Here is a 17,178-nt window from a genome sequence, read left to right as displayed (position 1 = left end):
TCCAACTAGCTCAGCTGCCCCCCGTGCAAGTGAATACTGAACAGCTCTTCTGGTCTTAAACAAAGCTTAGCTCTGTGCACAAAGTGAGACCAAGGATACTATTTCCATTTAATCCCTCCTAGAAACTAGACAAAAACCTGGTAAAGCCAGCATATATGCAGGGCTGGCAGAGAAGCAGTAGGTCCCCCAGAAAGCAATAAAAAATACTGGAAGAGAGACTGACTGGGTATACCAGAGGGAGAGACAGTTTGGACAGAATGAGATAAGATTCTTTTCTAACGAATTAAGTAAGAACGTATACTAAGAAGAAAGAAAAAAAAAAAAGAGATGAAGGAAAAAATAGCAAAAGCAGGAAGAAAAGTAAGAGGAGAAGGGGAATAGAAAAAACTACACAAACATCCATCAGAGATGACACAGGTAGGAGCTGATCCTGCCCTGGGCAGAAAGACTGACTACATGAGTGACTGCGTCCCCTTTGGCCTTGCTATTCCACGTTTAACTTCAAAGGGGCTTTGTGTAGGACCACAGCTTGGCAGGTAAGGAGAAACTTCAAAAACCACCAGTATTGGCAGCCATGGCCTAAGGACATAACATTCTGCCTCCTTTGCAGCAAGTCAGCAGTGCGTGTTAGTAAGGGATTACATATGCGCAGAGTGTGTAGGCATCACTATAGTAATTCACAACGCTGGGAACTGGACCTTGTAATCCTTCATGTGTACTCATAGTCTATACTGGAAACATATCACATTATGCATCCAAGAATTAACAATCCCACTCTCTTCCTCGACACACTTGACTCCTGCCAGTATTTCTGTCATTTAAGGACACCCTTTCATGAAAACCAGAAAAGCAGCCTCATCACGTCAAGGACACGGAGTACTTCAATTACAAGAACTATAAAAATCATCAACGTACTGTGAATTTTATTCATTACGTTTGTCAGCTATATTACTGATACTCAGTTAAGTACTAATAGAAAAAAGAAATATAGTCTTCACACTATAAACACAGACTTCATTTCAGAAAATGCCAAATCCTTTGTCTAATGTATTTACCAGAAGAATAAATTGTAAATGAAACTTGGGTAGCCAAGCCTTTAAAACCTACATAAGATAGAGAGTAGAGCTGGACTAGAAACAGAAATGCTACATAAAAATAGCTTCCCAAAAGCCTCCGTAACTCAGAATCATACAAGTAAAAGAAAATAACAATAAATTTAAAATGCCATAGTTTGAGCTATTCTAAATCGCTACTATAATCCTGGTAACTGGAGCATGTGATACCAAATACTTTCCTAAAAACTAAATGATCTATTCAGATACGCATTGGAAATTCATATATACACACACCACTCTTACCAATATATATTTTCTCAAGCATCTGAGGCTATTTGGTCTCTAAAAATAATTATTTGATTATGAGGACTAACTCCATTTTAGATTGTAATACATCCACAATCATCAATCTCTATCACAGAGTAACAAAATCTTGCTTCTGCTTTTATAGCCCATACATACAACTGTTTTCACACTTCTAAATGACAAATGAAACATACAGTATCCTTCCTCTCTTAAGCATCATCAAGTCTAGAGTGATAAGTGAAACAAGGGACTCAACATTCTTGGGACACTATCTTCAGCATCTGTTGTATTTTATGACCCAATTCATCTTGAATAAGCTGAATTTTATTTAAAGTGAAAAAACAGTCATCACTAAACTACTGAAGAATCTAACATACTATGCCACATTTGCAATTCAGGGAGCAGATAAACAAAAGCTGCAGATTTGGACAAGATCTTTCACACTTCGCTGATGTGAATCACTCCGGAGTCAAACTTCAGACCACATTCATTTCACCATCTGCGTGAACCATGTTAAGTTGGCAGCACAATCTCCAACAGCCACATTACAAATTTCGGAAACGTAGAACGCGTGCCACTGCCACGCTGCAAAACCATGCCTCCGCTGAAGAGTGGCAGTTCCATTTGGAACTGCCGATACGTTTCAAACATAGATACTACACAGCGTTGCTTCACCTGTAGCGGACACATACATAGGCAACACTGATGATACTTTTTTCCTGATGGAAGCGTACAGGAGAATATGATATGATTAATCGCCTATAAAATAAGTAAATATTGATGACTTACAGGCAAGTAGTTTCCCAGCAGCTAAATATCTGCACGCTTTTAACCAGTAACTCATCTGAAACCCGACTGGCCATTTTTCTTGTTCCTTCTTATGTTGTGTGAAGCACCTCCCGTGCCAGCGTTCTCCCTGTAGCACCTTCCAGGGTGTTTTGCGGAGGAACGCTAAGCCGGTGCGGTGCCGCTCGGCTCCCCGCGGCGCGCACTTGGGGCACAGCAGCGCGCCCCTGCCCGGCACCGCCGCACGGCGATGGGCGCTCCGGACCCCTTGGCCAGCGCCGCGCCTCGCCACCCCCCGGCTCTCACCGCAGCCCCTGGCCCCCGAGAGCCACCCCTCCCCCCTCCCCATCCACGGACGCGCGACCCTCCGCCCGGGCCGCCCCGGAAACTTTCCGGCCGTGGCGACCGGCGATAGCGGGAGCGCCTCCTTCCCAGGTAGAGGGGGACCGGGCAGGGCGGAGCGGAGCCGGCCGCGGCCCCCGCCACCACGCACCTGCCGGGATGCCCCGCGCCCAGCGGCCCCGCTGCCCCCCAACACCCGCCGGGAGGCCCCGGCCGAAACTCACCATAAAGAGGCGAGCGGAGGCGAAGGGTCGCGGCGCCTCTCCCGTCCGGAGCGGGCGGCCCCGCCAGGCAAGTCGCAGCGGGACGCGGCTCCCCGCCGCCGCCGCAGCCCCTTCCCCGCGGGCAGCGCCGCCGCCCTCACCGCCGCATGCCGCGCCCCCCGCCGCCGCCCGGCTTTACCCCCCCCCCTCCCCGGGCTCGCCGCGAACCGGCAGCGGGGCGCCCCGGCCGCCCGCGAGCAGCGGCGAGACCCCGGGGGCCGTCCCCGCCGCGGCGGGGGGGATGGAGGGGGCGAGCGGGCGGCTTCCCGCTCCGCTCAGCCGCGGCCGGTGGGAGCCCCGCACCGGCCGGACAGGGACCTTTCCCGGGGCGGAGGCGCTGCCGCTCTCCAGCCGGCGCGGAAAGTGGCTCCGGAGCGGGCGGAGGTGACCTTCAAGCCCGGTGGGGCGGGCTGGGGTGGGAGAGCGGCGGGGGGGGGGAGACCGTTGCGCCGAGGGAGGCGGCGGCAGCAGCAGCACCCAGCCGCACGGGAGCGGCGGCGGAGGCGGGCGGCGAAATGCAGCGGGGCGGCGGCGGCGCGGAGCCCCCGCTGGCGCCGGGCGGGGGAGCGGGTCTCCCCGGCAGACGGAAGGCACGCCCGCGCCCGGGATTGGCGGCCGCGCGGCGGCGCCCGGGCACCCCGCGGGGCCCCGGAGGCGCGGCCCCCCCCTCCCCGCCTCCCCTCCGCGCCGCCCCGCATCACCTGCCGCCGCGCAGCGAAGGCACCCGGGTGGCGGCGGGGAGGGCCCGCGGCCGGGCGCTCCGCCGAGGAGGAACCTCTCCGATTCACCGGCGGCGCGGTGACAACTTTTCGTCTTCGGCGGAGCGGTGGCCCCCGGGGGTTGTCCCGGAGAGCTGCGTGCTTCCCCGGCAGGACTGGGCAGAGGCTGGCACTTCTGGGTGCGGGAGGCAAACTAACACACGCACAAAGTGCCATTTGGGAAATTGCTGATTAAAACGATGCCCTTGGCGGTACTCGGACATCTCTGCCTGCTTCCTCCCCTTCCTCTTGCCCATAGGAAACCGAATCTTACAAGAATTCTAACGCTCAGCTAATGAGAAGAGGATCTCAACATCCTCAAACGCAGGAATTACTGTTAAATCAGGCTGACAGCAGCTATTTATGAAAAAGTTTGGGGAAAAAACCATCAAGACATGTCAGAACACTGCCTTTGTCCTTTTCAATACAATAGGTATCAGTTCTATAATGATCAAACATTTTTGTGCTGCTCAACCTTCAGTTACAATAAATTAATGCCACTGAGATTTAATTCAACTTGTAAACTTGCATCAATCTCATATGCGTACTCTGAGAATAAGACAGATCTGCTACCCCCTGTAGTTTAGGAATAGAGAGTTGTTCTAAGCGTATAGATAGAAAACGAAAACCAGTAATAATATGTGTGATAACGAGGAACCAAGCTTTAAATCAGAACTGTATGATTCCCTACAAAAACTTTACATGAATAATCACCCTATAAATTGTCATCTGTGCAAATAATAAATACAGCCACAATATTCTTAAGTTCAAATGTAGTTCACACATATATATTCCGTACAGAAGTACCTCAAAAGCACATATCTATACCCTGATACCTCTACTTATGGCTTTGGGGCTTGGCCTATTTCTTCTGCTGTTTTAAGGCCCAAGGTGTGACCCTGGATCCCCTAAATATGTAATTCAGTGGAACTGAATCTTTACCACGCCACGCCAGTTTATGGGGCTGGGTTGTTTCACACAATAAGTTCAGAATTTATTATTCCTCATCAAACACGAAGCAGTGTTAAACTAGTGGCTGGATACCTTTAGCTCCACCATGTTTAAATCTGCCAGATGACTGAGATGTATAAAGTTAGTCAGACATTCATTTTCAGGATCGACATTTAAATTATCAAGTTATTACAACATATTCTCTCAAAATGTATGTCCCGCTTTGCAACCCAGGTAGGCTGATCCCTATTAATTTCATTTAAAGACCCTCAGGATGGATCTTTAAATCCAGCCTGTGGGTTTCCAATATTTCTTATTTCAGCCTTCAAATTCTAAAATGAAAACAAAAAAGGGTATGGGAGGCTTATGTGTACAACAAATGTAAACTAGAGGTCAAAACATTATGCTGAGTACAAAATTATTTTACAGTGGTTAACTTCAGTTATTCTTTGCAGTAAAAGATATCTAAACCCATGTTTATTCATCTGTCTATGAGAAAGTGATACTAGTAGAAGCTTAGTGAGTATCAATTAAACACAATACTGGCAAAAGTTCTTCAGGTCTTTCTTAATTTGTATATTTAGGCTCCCTCATAAGAAAATAATTTTCAACATTCTAATTAAATATTACTGCCTATTTTGGTAGGTTTGTCATATAGCCAAATACCTCATCAGTGTTTTTGTTAAGACCGAACTGATAAAAAAATCTGAAAGACAAACTTCCATGTAAAATAATTCTCTGCTTTGATGCTATATGCTCATGCAATACGAGCCAAGCTTTCTTCCTGGTGAAATTTGGAATTTTTGCCATTAAGTTCTTAGGGTAAATCCCAGCGCCCGTAGAGTTTACTACTGACTGATTCAGAGTAATATTACAGTCTGTTGCCCATATGCTCAAAGACACTTGCACAGGACCATGCAGCCCTAGGTTGATGAAGGAGAGCAAGAAAGAAAGGGCCATCTAGTGCCTTCCTGGATGAAGCAGCCTGTAATTCCTTTCTCTTCTCCATATATGTGATTTTTAGGGTGGCACCAAGGATCAGACTTGCAAAGATTTTTAGGTATCTCAATTTCTTTCACAATCTGACCTGTAGTCTTTCAATATCCACTCACCTATCTGTTGTAGATCACTGGCACTATTTCTCTAGCCAGCTGGCAGAATTGAGAACAAAGAATTTGAAACTATTTTAAGGTACTAAAATAATAAACAGGTGAAGCTCATGCAAATAGGTGAGCTATACTAAAATCCTTCATCAAAGAACACAGAAATCTCACAGACTGGAATTAATAATAAGTTATCTTCAAGCATCTGAGCATTCATGTTGAGAAGTGAATACTCACTGGAGTAGTAAGAACTACTTACAGGATTAAAAAAAAATCACGTCAAGGTGTTTGCTAGTTTCATCTGGCCTTGATTACAGAAACAAGTGTATGTTAAACGACTAGATCAGAGCTGCTCTTTTGGAGTCTCACTACCTACACATTCTCCTTTTGTACAAGTACTGCCCAAAAGGTTCTCTTGGGTTCTTTTTCATACCTGTTTTCCCTTTGTTCCCTTCACATTGAAGAACTTTGAACTGCAATTCGTATCTTTCTTAAAAGAACTCCAGACTCAAAAGTTTGCCATCGTTATTATATATAGGCTGCCAGCTGAGGTTAAAGTTTTGGTTTGGTACGTGGCTATAGAAAGAAATAATTGTTGATTAGAAGATACACGAGATAAATTATGGGCAGAGAAATAAAAGCCAACAGAGATAGCATGATGTTCTTACATGAGTCAGTGGCAGAGCTGGGAACAGCACCCAAATACTCTGTTTTCTGTTCCAGGGCTCCACGCATTAAAATATTTTCTTCCCTAAACATGATGTATCCAAACATACCTGCCTGTATATCTCTTAGACGGTAAACTCCTTCAGAAGAGTATCTTGCTATATATTGGTCTTTGTAATATACAGTACATGTAAAGCATCTGATAAAAAATAACGTTGGCAATTCCACCCTAAAGTCGTAATTGCATGAAGCCACAATTCACAGTAATTTCTGGAAGAAATGTTTACAAAGCAAATACGCAGATTTAAAGATAATTGTCTAGTCATGCACTTAAATAAGTTGGCTTTGGAAATAGACATTTTCCAATTTAAAGGGAATTATCGATAGCAAGAGAACAAAATAAATGGCAGGTAGTAAAAGGCTCTGTTGAAACACAATGTTTTGAACAAATTCCCAGTCAGGGATTAATTTTTAAAATCTTTTAACAAATTTCTTTTCTGAATAAAAGCCTATTTTAGGTTTTCTTAAAATTTGAAACATTCTTCTCTTTCGAGTAAAATGTCTTCAGAGTTTATTTCCAAATTCTTTTTTTTTCCCTTCAGATAATATTGGAAATAAAACTTGTGTGCGATTATTCTAATCAAGAGGCACCTGATTCCTATGAAAAACAACAGGTTTTGCAAGAAAACAGCAGGTTAGCAAACAAAAAACTGTTCTTGGTTTCTTGGCTGCTGAATTCTGGAATAGATGGAATATCTTGGAGTAGAAGAGTCACCCTGCAAAACTCAGAGCTTGTGGAGTGCAAGGTGGAGCAGACACATCCTGAAGATCAAAGGGCGCTGGCAGCAAGGAGCACACCACAAAAGCAAGTCTCAGCATATCTGTGTAAAACTTACTCAGCCTAAGAAACTACTTGAAGTTTCTGGACTTAAAAGCAATACTTGAAGAAGGAGTTATTTAAGGAAATTATTCAATGAGCAGAAGTTTCCCCAGCTTTACTGAAATATTTTAATCTTCCCGCCTCTTCTTTCATGTACCGTCTTCATCTTCGGAGGCTGCAGTGATGAAGGTTCCTCCAGCTTCCATGTAGGCCATCTATTTTGTCTGCTGTCAGCCTGTTTAGGTCTTCAAACTCATTGTGGATATGTACTTAAAAACTTTTACTGGTCCTCTCCCACACATTTTTGCAAAACAGAAAATTACCATCCTTCCTTTCACCTACCCAGACCATACAGCCTTCTTACAACCGCTCTTCAGTGGCATCCAGGCCAATACAGTAACTACAAAAGCTGCAGGGCTAAATTCTGTACCGAGAAATATTTGGGAAGAGCGCTGGCAGCAGAAAGTCTGTGATTTGTTTCTGATTATCTAACTAGCTCCAGGAGGCAAGAAGATAAGTCTTTTTCCTCTGTATAACTTTTGAAACAAGATCTCCTCTTCCCTCTGGATGACTGACTTTCGAAACGCAGGGTGAAGCAGCTTCCAGCCTGCTGGTTCAGGGAAGTGTTACAACAGAGCTTGGGTTAACAACTGCCCAACACCACCTCAACTGTATTTCAGACTGAGAACACCAAGCCATGCGTAACATGTGAAACCAAATGGGCACGTCTGTATAAGGAAACTTCGTTAGGTTCAGTGCCTGGCGTCTTGTCTGTAGAGGTAATTTGTTGTTCAATACTGCCATTATATGGGGTAAATAGATAGTGATGCAGTAGAAGAAAAAAAAGGTTTCATTGCTTCTAAAAAAAAAGCTAATAAAATAGATCTATGGAAAACAGAAAATAGATCTAAAGAAAACAGATCTATGGTATGTGGGAGATGAACTGGAGGTAAAAGATGATTTCTTGAACAAAAGAATTGTTCTGAACAGCAGACTAAGTAAATGCTGCAGATGCTCTAACAAAAGAAAAAATTGAGAGAAAAGTGGTAAAAAATTTATTTGAAGTCTTCAAAACCTAGAGATTCCATGTATTTGTAAGAATGATATAAATAGTACATACATATTTAATGCTTTAAAAATTCATAACGTATTTGCAGCAAAGAACACCTATCACACATCCGCAACCGCTGCAAATGTATTCCTTCATTTTAAGGGCTGTTCATTTCATTACCACTGGTAAGTGAACACATAAGCCATTTGCAGTGAAATATGCGAGCTGAAAGGAAAGTAAACCCATTTGTGGTGCATGCAGATGTATTATAAATTTCAGTGCCATAAACACTTCATGAATCATCTTCAAAATAATTATACATTAGTAGACACTTTGGTAACAATCCACGATAGTTAACCCTTCAGACATTATTGGGAAGCGTAGCCTTGGATGATTTGGAGAAAGACAGTACCTCCTTTTTTGAAATTCATGACAAAACATAGAAATCCTGCCACAGGACACAAACTTAAGGAGACGGACAAGTCAACTCTCACACACAAAACATGAAAAAAGCTGTACCATTCTGTACAAGTACCATTCTAATGGTGGGGTTTTACTTTAACCTCAGATTTCTTAAGTAGTTTTTAATTCTTGATAATTTATAGCATCTTGAGCACTTGTTTTCTGGGTGATGTGTTGAGTGGAGCTGAATAAGGACAATGATGGCAGCTTTGGAGTCTGGGCTAGATTGAATCTGTGATTCGCTTGTGCTTTGTAGAGAAAGGATTATTTGCTGTCTATCAAATACTGGAGTCTGAAGAGCTTAATGCTTTCGTCTTGATGAAGGCGGCATTAACCTAGTGTTGCTCTGTTGCTGCTGTTACCTTTTTGTTCATCTAGTTCTACTTTGGAAAATAATGCTGGGGTATTTGTCCCACACTTTTAAGTTGCTATTACATTTAAGTTTCAGATTTCAGTCCCAAAGAATAAAATTAACTATACTGTCATGTAGATTTAACATCTACTTAATTAGAAATTTATAGTTATTTAGTAGAATCTTCAAGTAGAAAGATAATACTTCTATTTTTAATACCCTAATAGCAGTATCTTCACGTGCTTATATCTAAATATCTATAAATTAGAAAGTTTCCAACTTGTGATGAAATGTTAATCTGTTTCACTTCTCCAGGGAGTTCTTATTCTGAAATACCATTTTTCTCTCTCCTTACTTTGACTTACAGCATATGTAAAATTTCTCTTGAAGAAACATCTCGAAGAAACAACTGCATGCCCAACTCATCAGCATCTACTGATTTTTATCTCTGTGCTTTATCTCCAAGTTATTTTGAGAGCGCTTTGGGATTGAAGACTGTTCAGATAGGGCTGATAGCTTATTGCTTTATGTGTGGAAAAAAGGTCAAGCTGGTTTAACTGACCTTTCTGGTAGGAAAATTACAGGTTTGCATGTTGTCTTTTTGTTATCCTATGCGGATGGGTTGGTTCACAGATTAAACATTATCAGGTTCTGTGCTTCCCTTTCCATTTTCATTTCCATTTATATTTAGGCAGGGCTACAGAAGTGTTGAAAAGAATTGTTAAAAGCAATGATGTAAGCCTTTTTTTCCTTTAAGTTTGGGACATTTGCAAGGGAGGAGGCATGACCTGCTACAACGGAGCAAGGCTGCAGGAAGTTTTAATCCAATTCCACCTCCATCTGACTCCTGAGGATGCCACTGCCCCAAACCACTTCCCCCTTTCTCTTCAGCTCTCAAACAGTTTTCTTTCCTGTAAAATGAGAACAATGATCCTGACTTTCTTTGACAAAGAGCTACTAGCCTCTTTAGCTATAAACACCAAGCCTGGCCACCTGTACGTACTATGTTGTTGCTGGTCCAAGGAGTACGCTCTTCTTTTTTTAAGCTAAGTAAATACTGCCGATGCTACAGAAAGACTTTGTAGTTCTTGTCATAAATATGGGTACCTTGACAGACTAGAAGGCATACTATTCTTCTCAATGCTTAGGTAATAATTCACGGGGAAAGTATTTGAACTGGAGAGTCTAGTTAAGCAATTTTAGAAGATATTCAGGGTATATTTGGTGTTGTGGTACGTTGTCTTTAATTCTTGCAGTGCCATAACAGAACTCAGAGCGATTGAAAGACTAACAGTTTTTATGTTTTCTTCAAGTGTAACATCTTTTGATTATGCCATAATTAATCAACTTTTAAATACAGAATCATTTGTACAGGTTTGGAAGTACTTTTTCCATACTTGCACATCATGCAGTTTACTCTTTCTAGAGCTGTCTGAACAAATTGGCATCTACAACATCTATAGAATTTGCTAACGTTTGCATCACAACCTCTAACTTTTCACCCTACATTTGGACAGCTAATTGATTGATACCTGTATTCACATATATACAAAACTTATAATTCTTATTTGCAGTATTGATTGAAATACTTGTGCTCAAAGACAGAATTTGAAAAAATCTTTCATGAAAACTACTTGATTCTCAATGAACATGAGTTTCTAGCTAGCCTTTGTAGTTCATGAATTACTGGACTTTAAAATTATCACCTGCCCGTCAGCCTAACAGTATGGTTTGGCCATTACTCCAGAACTGGATAGCAAATCCTGGACCGTGGACTAAAGTAATTGACAACCACTTGCCTAACATCACACTTGATTCAATGTTTGACAGCAGAGAAAGGATTTAAAACAGTTTTATCAACAACAATACAGAGAAGCTATTGTTTAGCCAAGAGAAAGAGAAAGAAATTCCCTGGAAATAATGAAATATTTTCCAAAACATTTAGCTGTGGATCCATATTGCTTAACACAGAGAATCAAGGTGAAAAGTAGCCCATTGGAAATAAGGAATAATGGAGGAAAAAACCTGCACAGGTGTATTCACTCACTTTTAAGGGTAGAGAGTCCCAGAAAATCCAAAAGCTGCAAAAAGTCCGATCTGCCACAATCTCTGACTACACGTCTTTAGGAATTAAACTACAGTTATAGAAATAGGTAATTTCTTTCTAGTATTTTTATCGCTAATGTATTCACATCTCTGCTCTCATATGCGGAATATATATTAGATTCATAAAAATGAATTGAAATTTACTATTTCCTGGATTATCTTATTCCAGTTAAATCCTTGATTCATAAGGCAATTGCTGAAGATAAATAGAAGTTCATGAATTGTTCATAAACTGCAAAAATTCAGAAGTTAGAGATGAAAAATGTAAGACATACAACCCTTCATCTGTAGGCCACAAATTCAAGTCCAGGTTTGAGATCAGCAGCGATCAAGATCCATTTTCATCTTATCACCCGAAGGCTTTCTGGTAGCATTTGTGAACTCAGTTTGTACCCTCAGTTCCATCTCTATAGGATAAGTGGCCACATAAATAATTCACTGGAACTCCAGAACTTGTCAGAAACAAGAAGTTGTGCAACGTAAAGTCTCCTTCGTCCATCCGACTGTATAAACAGCACATATGAGCTAATTTTCTAACCTTTCACTAAGCTTTATGTGAAACTAGACACATAGGAGTTCTTGCACATTTTTAATAAAATAAAGCTCCTCAAATATCAATTCTTTCTAATAATATACTCCTCTGGAAATACCACCTTTGAGGTTTTTCTGCTCTTTATTGGAAAATGATTAGGAAAACCTTCTCACCAGGGACCTTTGGCTGTGCAGCTGTTAAAAAAAACGCTTCCCTTGAACTGAATAATTTCTACCTTCCGTTGTAAGATGGGAGCTCTTCAGAGTCAGACTTACTTGAAAGCAAGCATAGAGGGGGGCAGGGGGATATGCCACCATTTATTTCAGGTTTTTCATGTTTCTTGTATTATGGGTTAAATTAACGGGATTTTTAATGGAATGTGATTATATGTGGAACCAATGTTTTTAATGCGCATGAGAGAAAAGACATGGAGATTGATCCCCACCTTTCTCTTGGCAGACAGTAAACAGCACTCAAAGTAAATCCTAGCATAACACTTGAGCCACTTGATCTGCAGCATTTTGGCTCTAATGACTTTTAGCCTACAATGCTGTGAAGGACAACTCCTCTCCAGCGTTGTTTGAGAAGAAGAGATGCTGTGAGCCGCTAATGCTCAGTTAGAGTCTGTACTAAAAATTAAGTGTACATGGATAGTCACTAAGTTTATTTCTATAACTACATCTATGGAACTAGAGTTTTAAATGAATCAGATTTTTATGTAAGATTTTATGCAAATTTTAATACTTCGCCCATGCTTAATCTGTCAGAAGAATTTTCCTGAGAAAGTGATTGAAAGCAGGCATTTAGTTTTTGTTTACAAGGTTGATTATATCATCACCTTGACACCTTAATCGAAATAGCTGTAGGATTCGTACTCATGGACCAGTTTGCACCTGCACAGAACACCACTGGAGAACTGTGTCCAGTGCCCTCCATTTATCGTCATTCACTACACTACGTTCATATTTTTAGGAATTAAAAATTACAACCGACTTACTCTTCTACTGCTTTTTTTAGAGCAAGTGAAAATTTAGCCTACAGGTAGCCGACTGGTAGCCCACAGGCCATCCAGATGTAGACAAGTCGGGAAGTAGTTGTTCCTGTTCTTAGTTTAATGGTTTAGTTTAAAACAAGCAACCAGCACTCCCTAAGACACTTGTGCTTACAAAAACAGTCAACACACAAACATACAATATCAGACAATGTTATATGGCTATACTTGTCTTAACAAAGACAGTACTTTTTTGGAAGAATTGTGATGAAATAATCAACTAGAAGCAATGATAGTCACAGTGCACCAACACCACACTCTTCAGTACTTTGATAGACACCAAAGATTTTCTAAGATGTATTTACAGCCAGCCAATGAATACAGAAAATATCACATCAATACACAGATAAAAATGATGCTTAATATGGTTTTACAAATCACCTTTGTGAATTGCCTTTATGCAAATAAAGGCCACATGTTAACTGCAGAACTGCTTTAAATATTGTAAGGGATTAAGCAATTATGTTTTTTATAGAAGAGAATCAATAAATAAAAATACTCTCTCTTCCAGTCTACTACATAAACTTAATTATGAGTTAAAGTGTTAATGAACCTATAGTAATTTTACACTGAGAACAAGACAGATTGCAATAGGCTAACCAGGACTCGGCATAACGTTAATTTCAGTGAGACTTCAACTAGGGACCTACTTCAGAAAACCCCTTTAGGTTACCATTTATTCCTTAAGGAACCAAGTTTTTAAAATCTGACATGGCAATAAGAATTAGGCTTCCAAGGAGCTTGATCCTCTTCAGAATGAGAGTTAGGACCCTAAACTGCTTGAAATTCTATAGATTTTATAGAAAAAGTTGTCTGATTAATCTTTAGCAGAATCTGTAAGGTTTTTGACTAAGTGTAGGGGGGCACTACTTATTTTTGTTATTAACCTCATTTGATAGATAATTTGTTTCTCCATTAACATTAATCCCTTTAAAATATTTCTAGTGGTTCTCCAATTAATCCATGCCCTTTATTTGATTGCAGGGAGACTAATTGCAGAGTAAGATAATGCTTTTTATGAGTATGTGTGGCAAAAAAAAGAAAAATGAAGCTATCTTTAAAAAGAAGGTGTTCTTGAAAGAGAAGCATTTCACAACTTCTTTGTTTTACAAGCCTGAAAAGGGGTGGACTATGATCCATATGTAATGATTCCTAGGTAGAAGATTCCAGAAGCATCTAAAACTAGGATTTATGTTGTATTCTTACACCAAGCACAGGTAAAATATTTCAGCACAATTAAAATTTAAAAAAAAACCAAACCAACAAAACTTAATGAGTAGATAATATATTCCTTGTAATTGGTGAGAAATAGGTATCTGTAACAGTTTTTCTTTCCTTCTTTGTACAATACTGGGCTTGTACTTCTATGGGAAACCTCCATTTAGTGGGATTTGGTAAATATGGGAACATGATGGTGTAAATGTTTAGTTCAGTTAATAAAGCAGATGTAACACATCTGAACTGCGTGGCACTGGAAACAAAGGCCTTTTGCAAGGACCATTGGTTTCTGCAGCGTTTGGGGACTTTGTGTCAGCTTCATTTTAAGCTCAGCAATAGAACCATCGATTTAATTAGGTAGGAAACAATGAAAAAGTCATGGAAATTGATTTGGGATGTAGAAAGTACACATTTCTGGTGAGATTTTCCCCCTGAATTCCTCATTAACAGACCAGTTAATACTGCCATGTAAGTAGATATATTTAAATTCCCATGTTAGCACACAGAAAAACTGGAAGACTTCCTGTATCTACGAACTGTTATTACTCTTTCCTGCACATGCAGGAAATCAATATCAGAAAATTTCACGACTGTATTCTCAAGCCTCTTGTCACAGCGGTGAAGACTAGTAGAACAAGGCCGGATCTCTTATTGCTCTATGCCTTACAGAGTTCTTTCCCTGTGCCCCAAAGTGGTTGCATAAAGCATATGAAATCCAAGGCAGTGTATCCATGTTTTATATGTTTATTTTAAACCTTACATTGGCATAAATGGTTAAGTAAAGTGAATGGGAAAGAGCGAATCAGACCCCAAAAGCTTTTCTAATGACCTCTCCTCACAGGTGCCACCCCTGCAGCCCCTCAGCTACCAGAACTGCGCCACGTACATCTCATACAGCAGTGAAGCCTGTTAGGAAACAGTTTGTGAACTGATCTCACAGGGGTCGTTTTTGATGTAAATTGTGCAAACTAGCTAAAATGAAGACCGCAAAGTCATTCTTTAGAGTAAATTACTGCATTATGTGCAGCATCCACCATGCTTATCACCCACAGTTGAACTTTTGGTGTTACTCACTATGGGTAAACAATACATCTTTGCACTTATCTGCCATTTACCTCTGTCCCACAAGTATAACTGACACAAAACCATGGCATACGGTCCCTCTTTCACCTTTCTGTTGGCTAGAACCATGGTGAACTGACCATGGCTCACTGCGTAAAGCTAGCTGTGTTTTGGAAGAATATTCTGTCCTGATTCTGTACCGGCCAGGATAAAATTTCACAGATTTCAAATCTGTGTTTGAAAGATACATTTGACTGCATACCAACAAAGTAAAATGAACTTCATAACAATTAGTCTTTATCCATTAGAATTAAAAATCTACGCAAATTCTCCAGTGAGGCGTAATTGTTCCACAGCACTGAAAAAAATCACTCCCCTTTACCCTTTTCTTGACTTTTCATCTTTTAGTGCCTTAAATATAAAATTCTTGTACGCATCCTCCATTTCTTCCTGCTCTCCTTCTTTTATCTACATCTTTCCTCATTTCTCTGTTTCATAATAGTAGCTTTGTTTCCTTGTTTTCTACTCTATTTTACATCTTTGTTTTCACTGGACAACCTCTTATGAATTGAGTGCCAAGAGTGAAAGCTCCACAATTTCAGCACTCCTGAGTAGCAAAGGGGACAGGAAGTTTTGAAGAGGTCTCATGATTTATGTAATTTCATTGACCATTCTTCACCTTCTCTAAAGTGTCAGAAAATAATGAGGTGATGAAAAGTTTGTGAAACACAATGTGAAAGGCCATGTGTCAAGACATCACACTCTAGCAATCCACTCACAAGTCCCCTTTGTATTCCATTTTCGATCAAACTGTTCCAAGGTTTTTAACAAAAGGATCACAGCAGTAGAAGACTGGACTTCGCTACAGTAAATCAATGAGAAACTTTGAATATGAATAACATTAACATTTTTTGTTATCTTTAGTAGATATTGTTCATTTCTACAGTGTAAAATTATTTAAACCTCGTAATTACCATTACTAGAAGGAGAATTTTGTTTTCATAAACTTTTCCAAACAAGGCTCAGAAGTACCATAAAACTATCTGAAGTGGGCTAGTAGCCTATGGAGCTGAAGGAGCACGCAATCTGCCTTTCAAACCTTTGAGGAAGAAGACTAATTCAAGGAACACATGCAATTTGATCTATACTGGCTACCAGGACTTCACCAGGATAAGCTTGGTTCTTTTCAAGGTACCACCCGCTTGGCCGATGGGCTCAGCTCTGTCCTGCAGTGGGGCCGTTGGAGCCGACTGGAACCAGTTTGGGGTTTTTCCTTAGCCTTTCTGTAGCAGCAGATTGAAAACCATCTTCAATGTGTCAAATTAACAAAGAATAAAACCCCCTCAGAGACTTAGACAGTAATGCAAAAGAGGAATTTGCTGTTCTTAATCAAAAGTGCAATTATGTGTAAAAATGAATTTGTGTATTTACTTTTTTGCAAGCTTTTACTTAGAAAGCAATGGACTACTCATTTGGAAACTAGCACCACTACAAACTTACAAGTATTAAAAACTACTATTACACAGTTTCAAATTTTGATCTTTACCTGGAAAGCAGATGAAAAATGCCCAATTGTAACAGAAATATCCATTCTTAAGGTACTGTTATTCCCCACCTTTTTGAGTCCAGTCACAGAAGACTCTGCCTATTGTACCTGCTAGGGTAGACCTAGCTGCTTACAGCCATGACTGTGCCCTCATAGCCAGTTTATATTTTTATAACTTCATCATACTGTCAGAGAATTCCTATCTTATTTATACAGCTGTAGAGAAATCAAGCCAGAAGAGTTCCAGAAAAACATCAAATTGTAAACCATTCTAAAATAATAAAAAAAGATCACATTATCACATCATTAAAAACCATATATATACATCTGCTTGTTATTAGCTTACAAGTCCAGTAAGGTTTGCATTCATGAGATGCAACAAACAAAACAACTATAAATTTTAAAGGAATTTAAAATTCTTTTACTACAGCACATTAATAATAGAAAGACTATTCTTTGAAAGTAATAGAGCAGAAAAATAAGGCTAGATCTTGTCTCAGGTCATATAAACCATCATTTAAAGACTATCAGTGTGTTTTGGTTGTTAGAGGCAGTGACACAAAACTAATTTATGGTGACCAGGCAGAAGGCATCCAGCCGGAGAAAACCTCCCCAATAATCAATGACAAAAGAGTCACCTCAGTTGGGTTTTCACCGCAAACTAAGACAGCTTCAGTACACACTGCTT

General features: G+C 40.5%; 1 protein-coding gene across 18 annotated transcripts in view; it reads right to left on the bottom strand.

Annotated features, from left to right (window-relative positions):
- The window catches only part of RBFOX1 (RNA binding fox-1 homolog 1), a 907,584-nt gene extending 904,079 nt beyond the window's left edge, over window positions 1-3,505 (bottom strand). For 4 of the 18 annotated variants that reach the window (XM_054843140.1, XM_054843142.1, XM_054843143.1 and 1 more), the window contains exon 1: window positions 2,151-2,276. Coding sequence is in view for 2 of the 18 variants with exons in the window: in XM_054843113.1 (XP_054699088.1) it covers window positions 2,714-2,716 (3 nt within the window). In the remaining 16 variants the exon portion in view is untranslated. Of the gene's footprint in view, window positions 1-2,150; window positions 2,288-2,713; window positions 3,122-3,453 lie in introns of those variants that run through there. The other 14 variants (XM_054843149.1, XM_054843150.1, XM_054843151.1 and 11 more) reach the window with 8 other exon arrangements.
- Window positions 3,506-17,178: the final 13,673 nt, after the last annotated feature.

This window comes from Grus americana, chromosome 15, assembly GCF_028858705.1.
Source record: "Grus americana isolate bGruAme1 chromosome 15, bGruAme1.mat, whole genome shotgun sequence".
Lineage (NCBI taxonomy): Eukaryota > Metazoa > Chordata > Aves > Gruiformes > Gruidae > Grus > Grus americana.
Note: the sequence above shows the minus strand (reverse complement) of the source record. Positions and strands in the feature narration are given on the sequence as shown.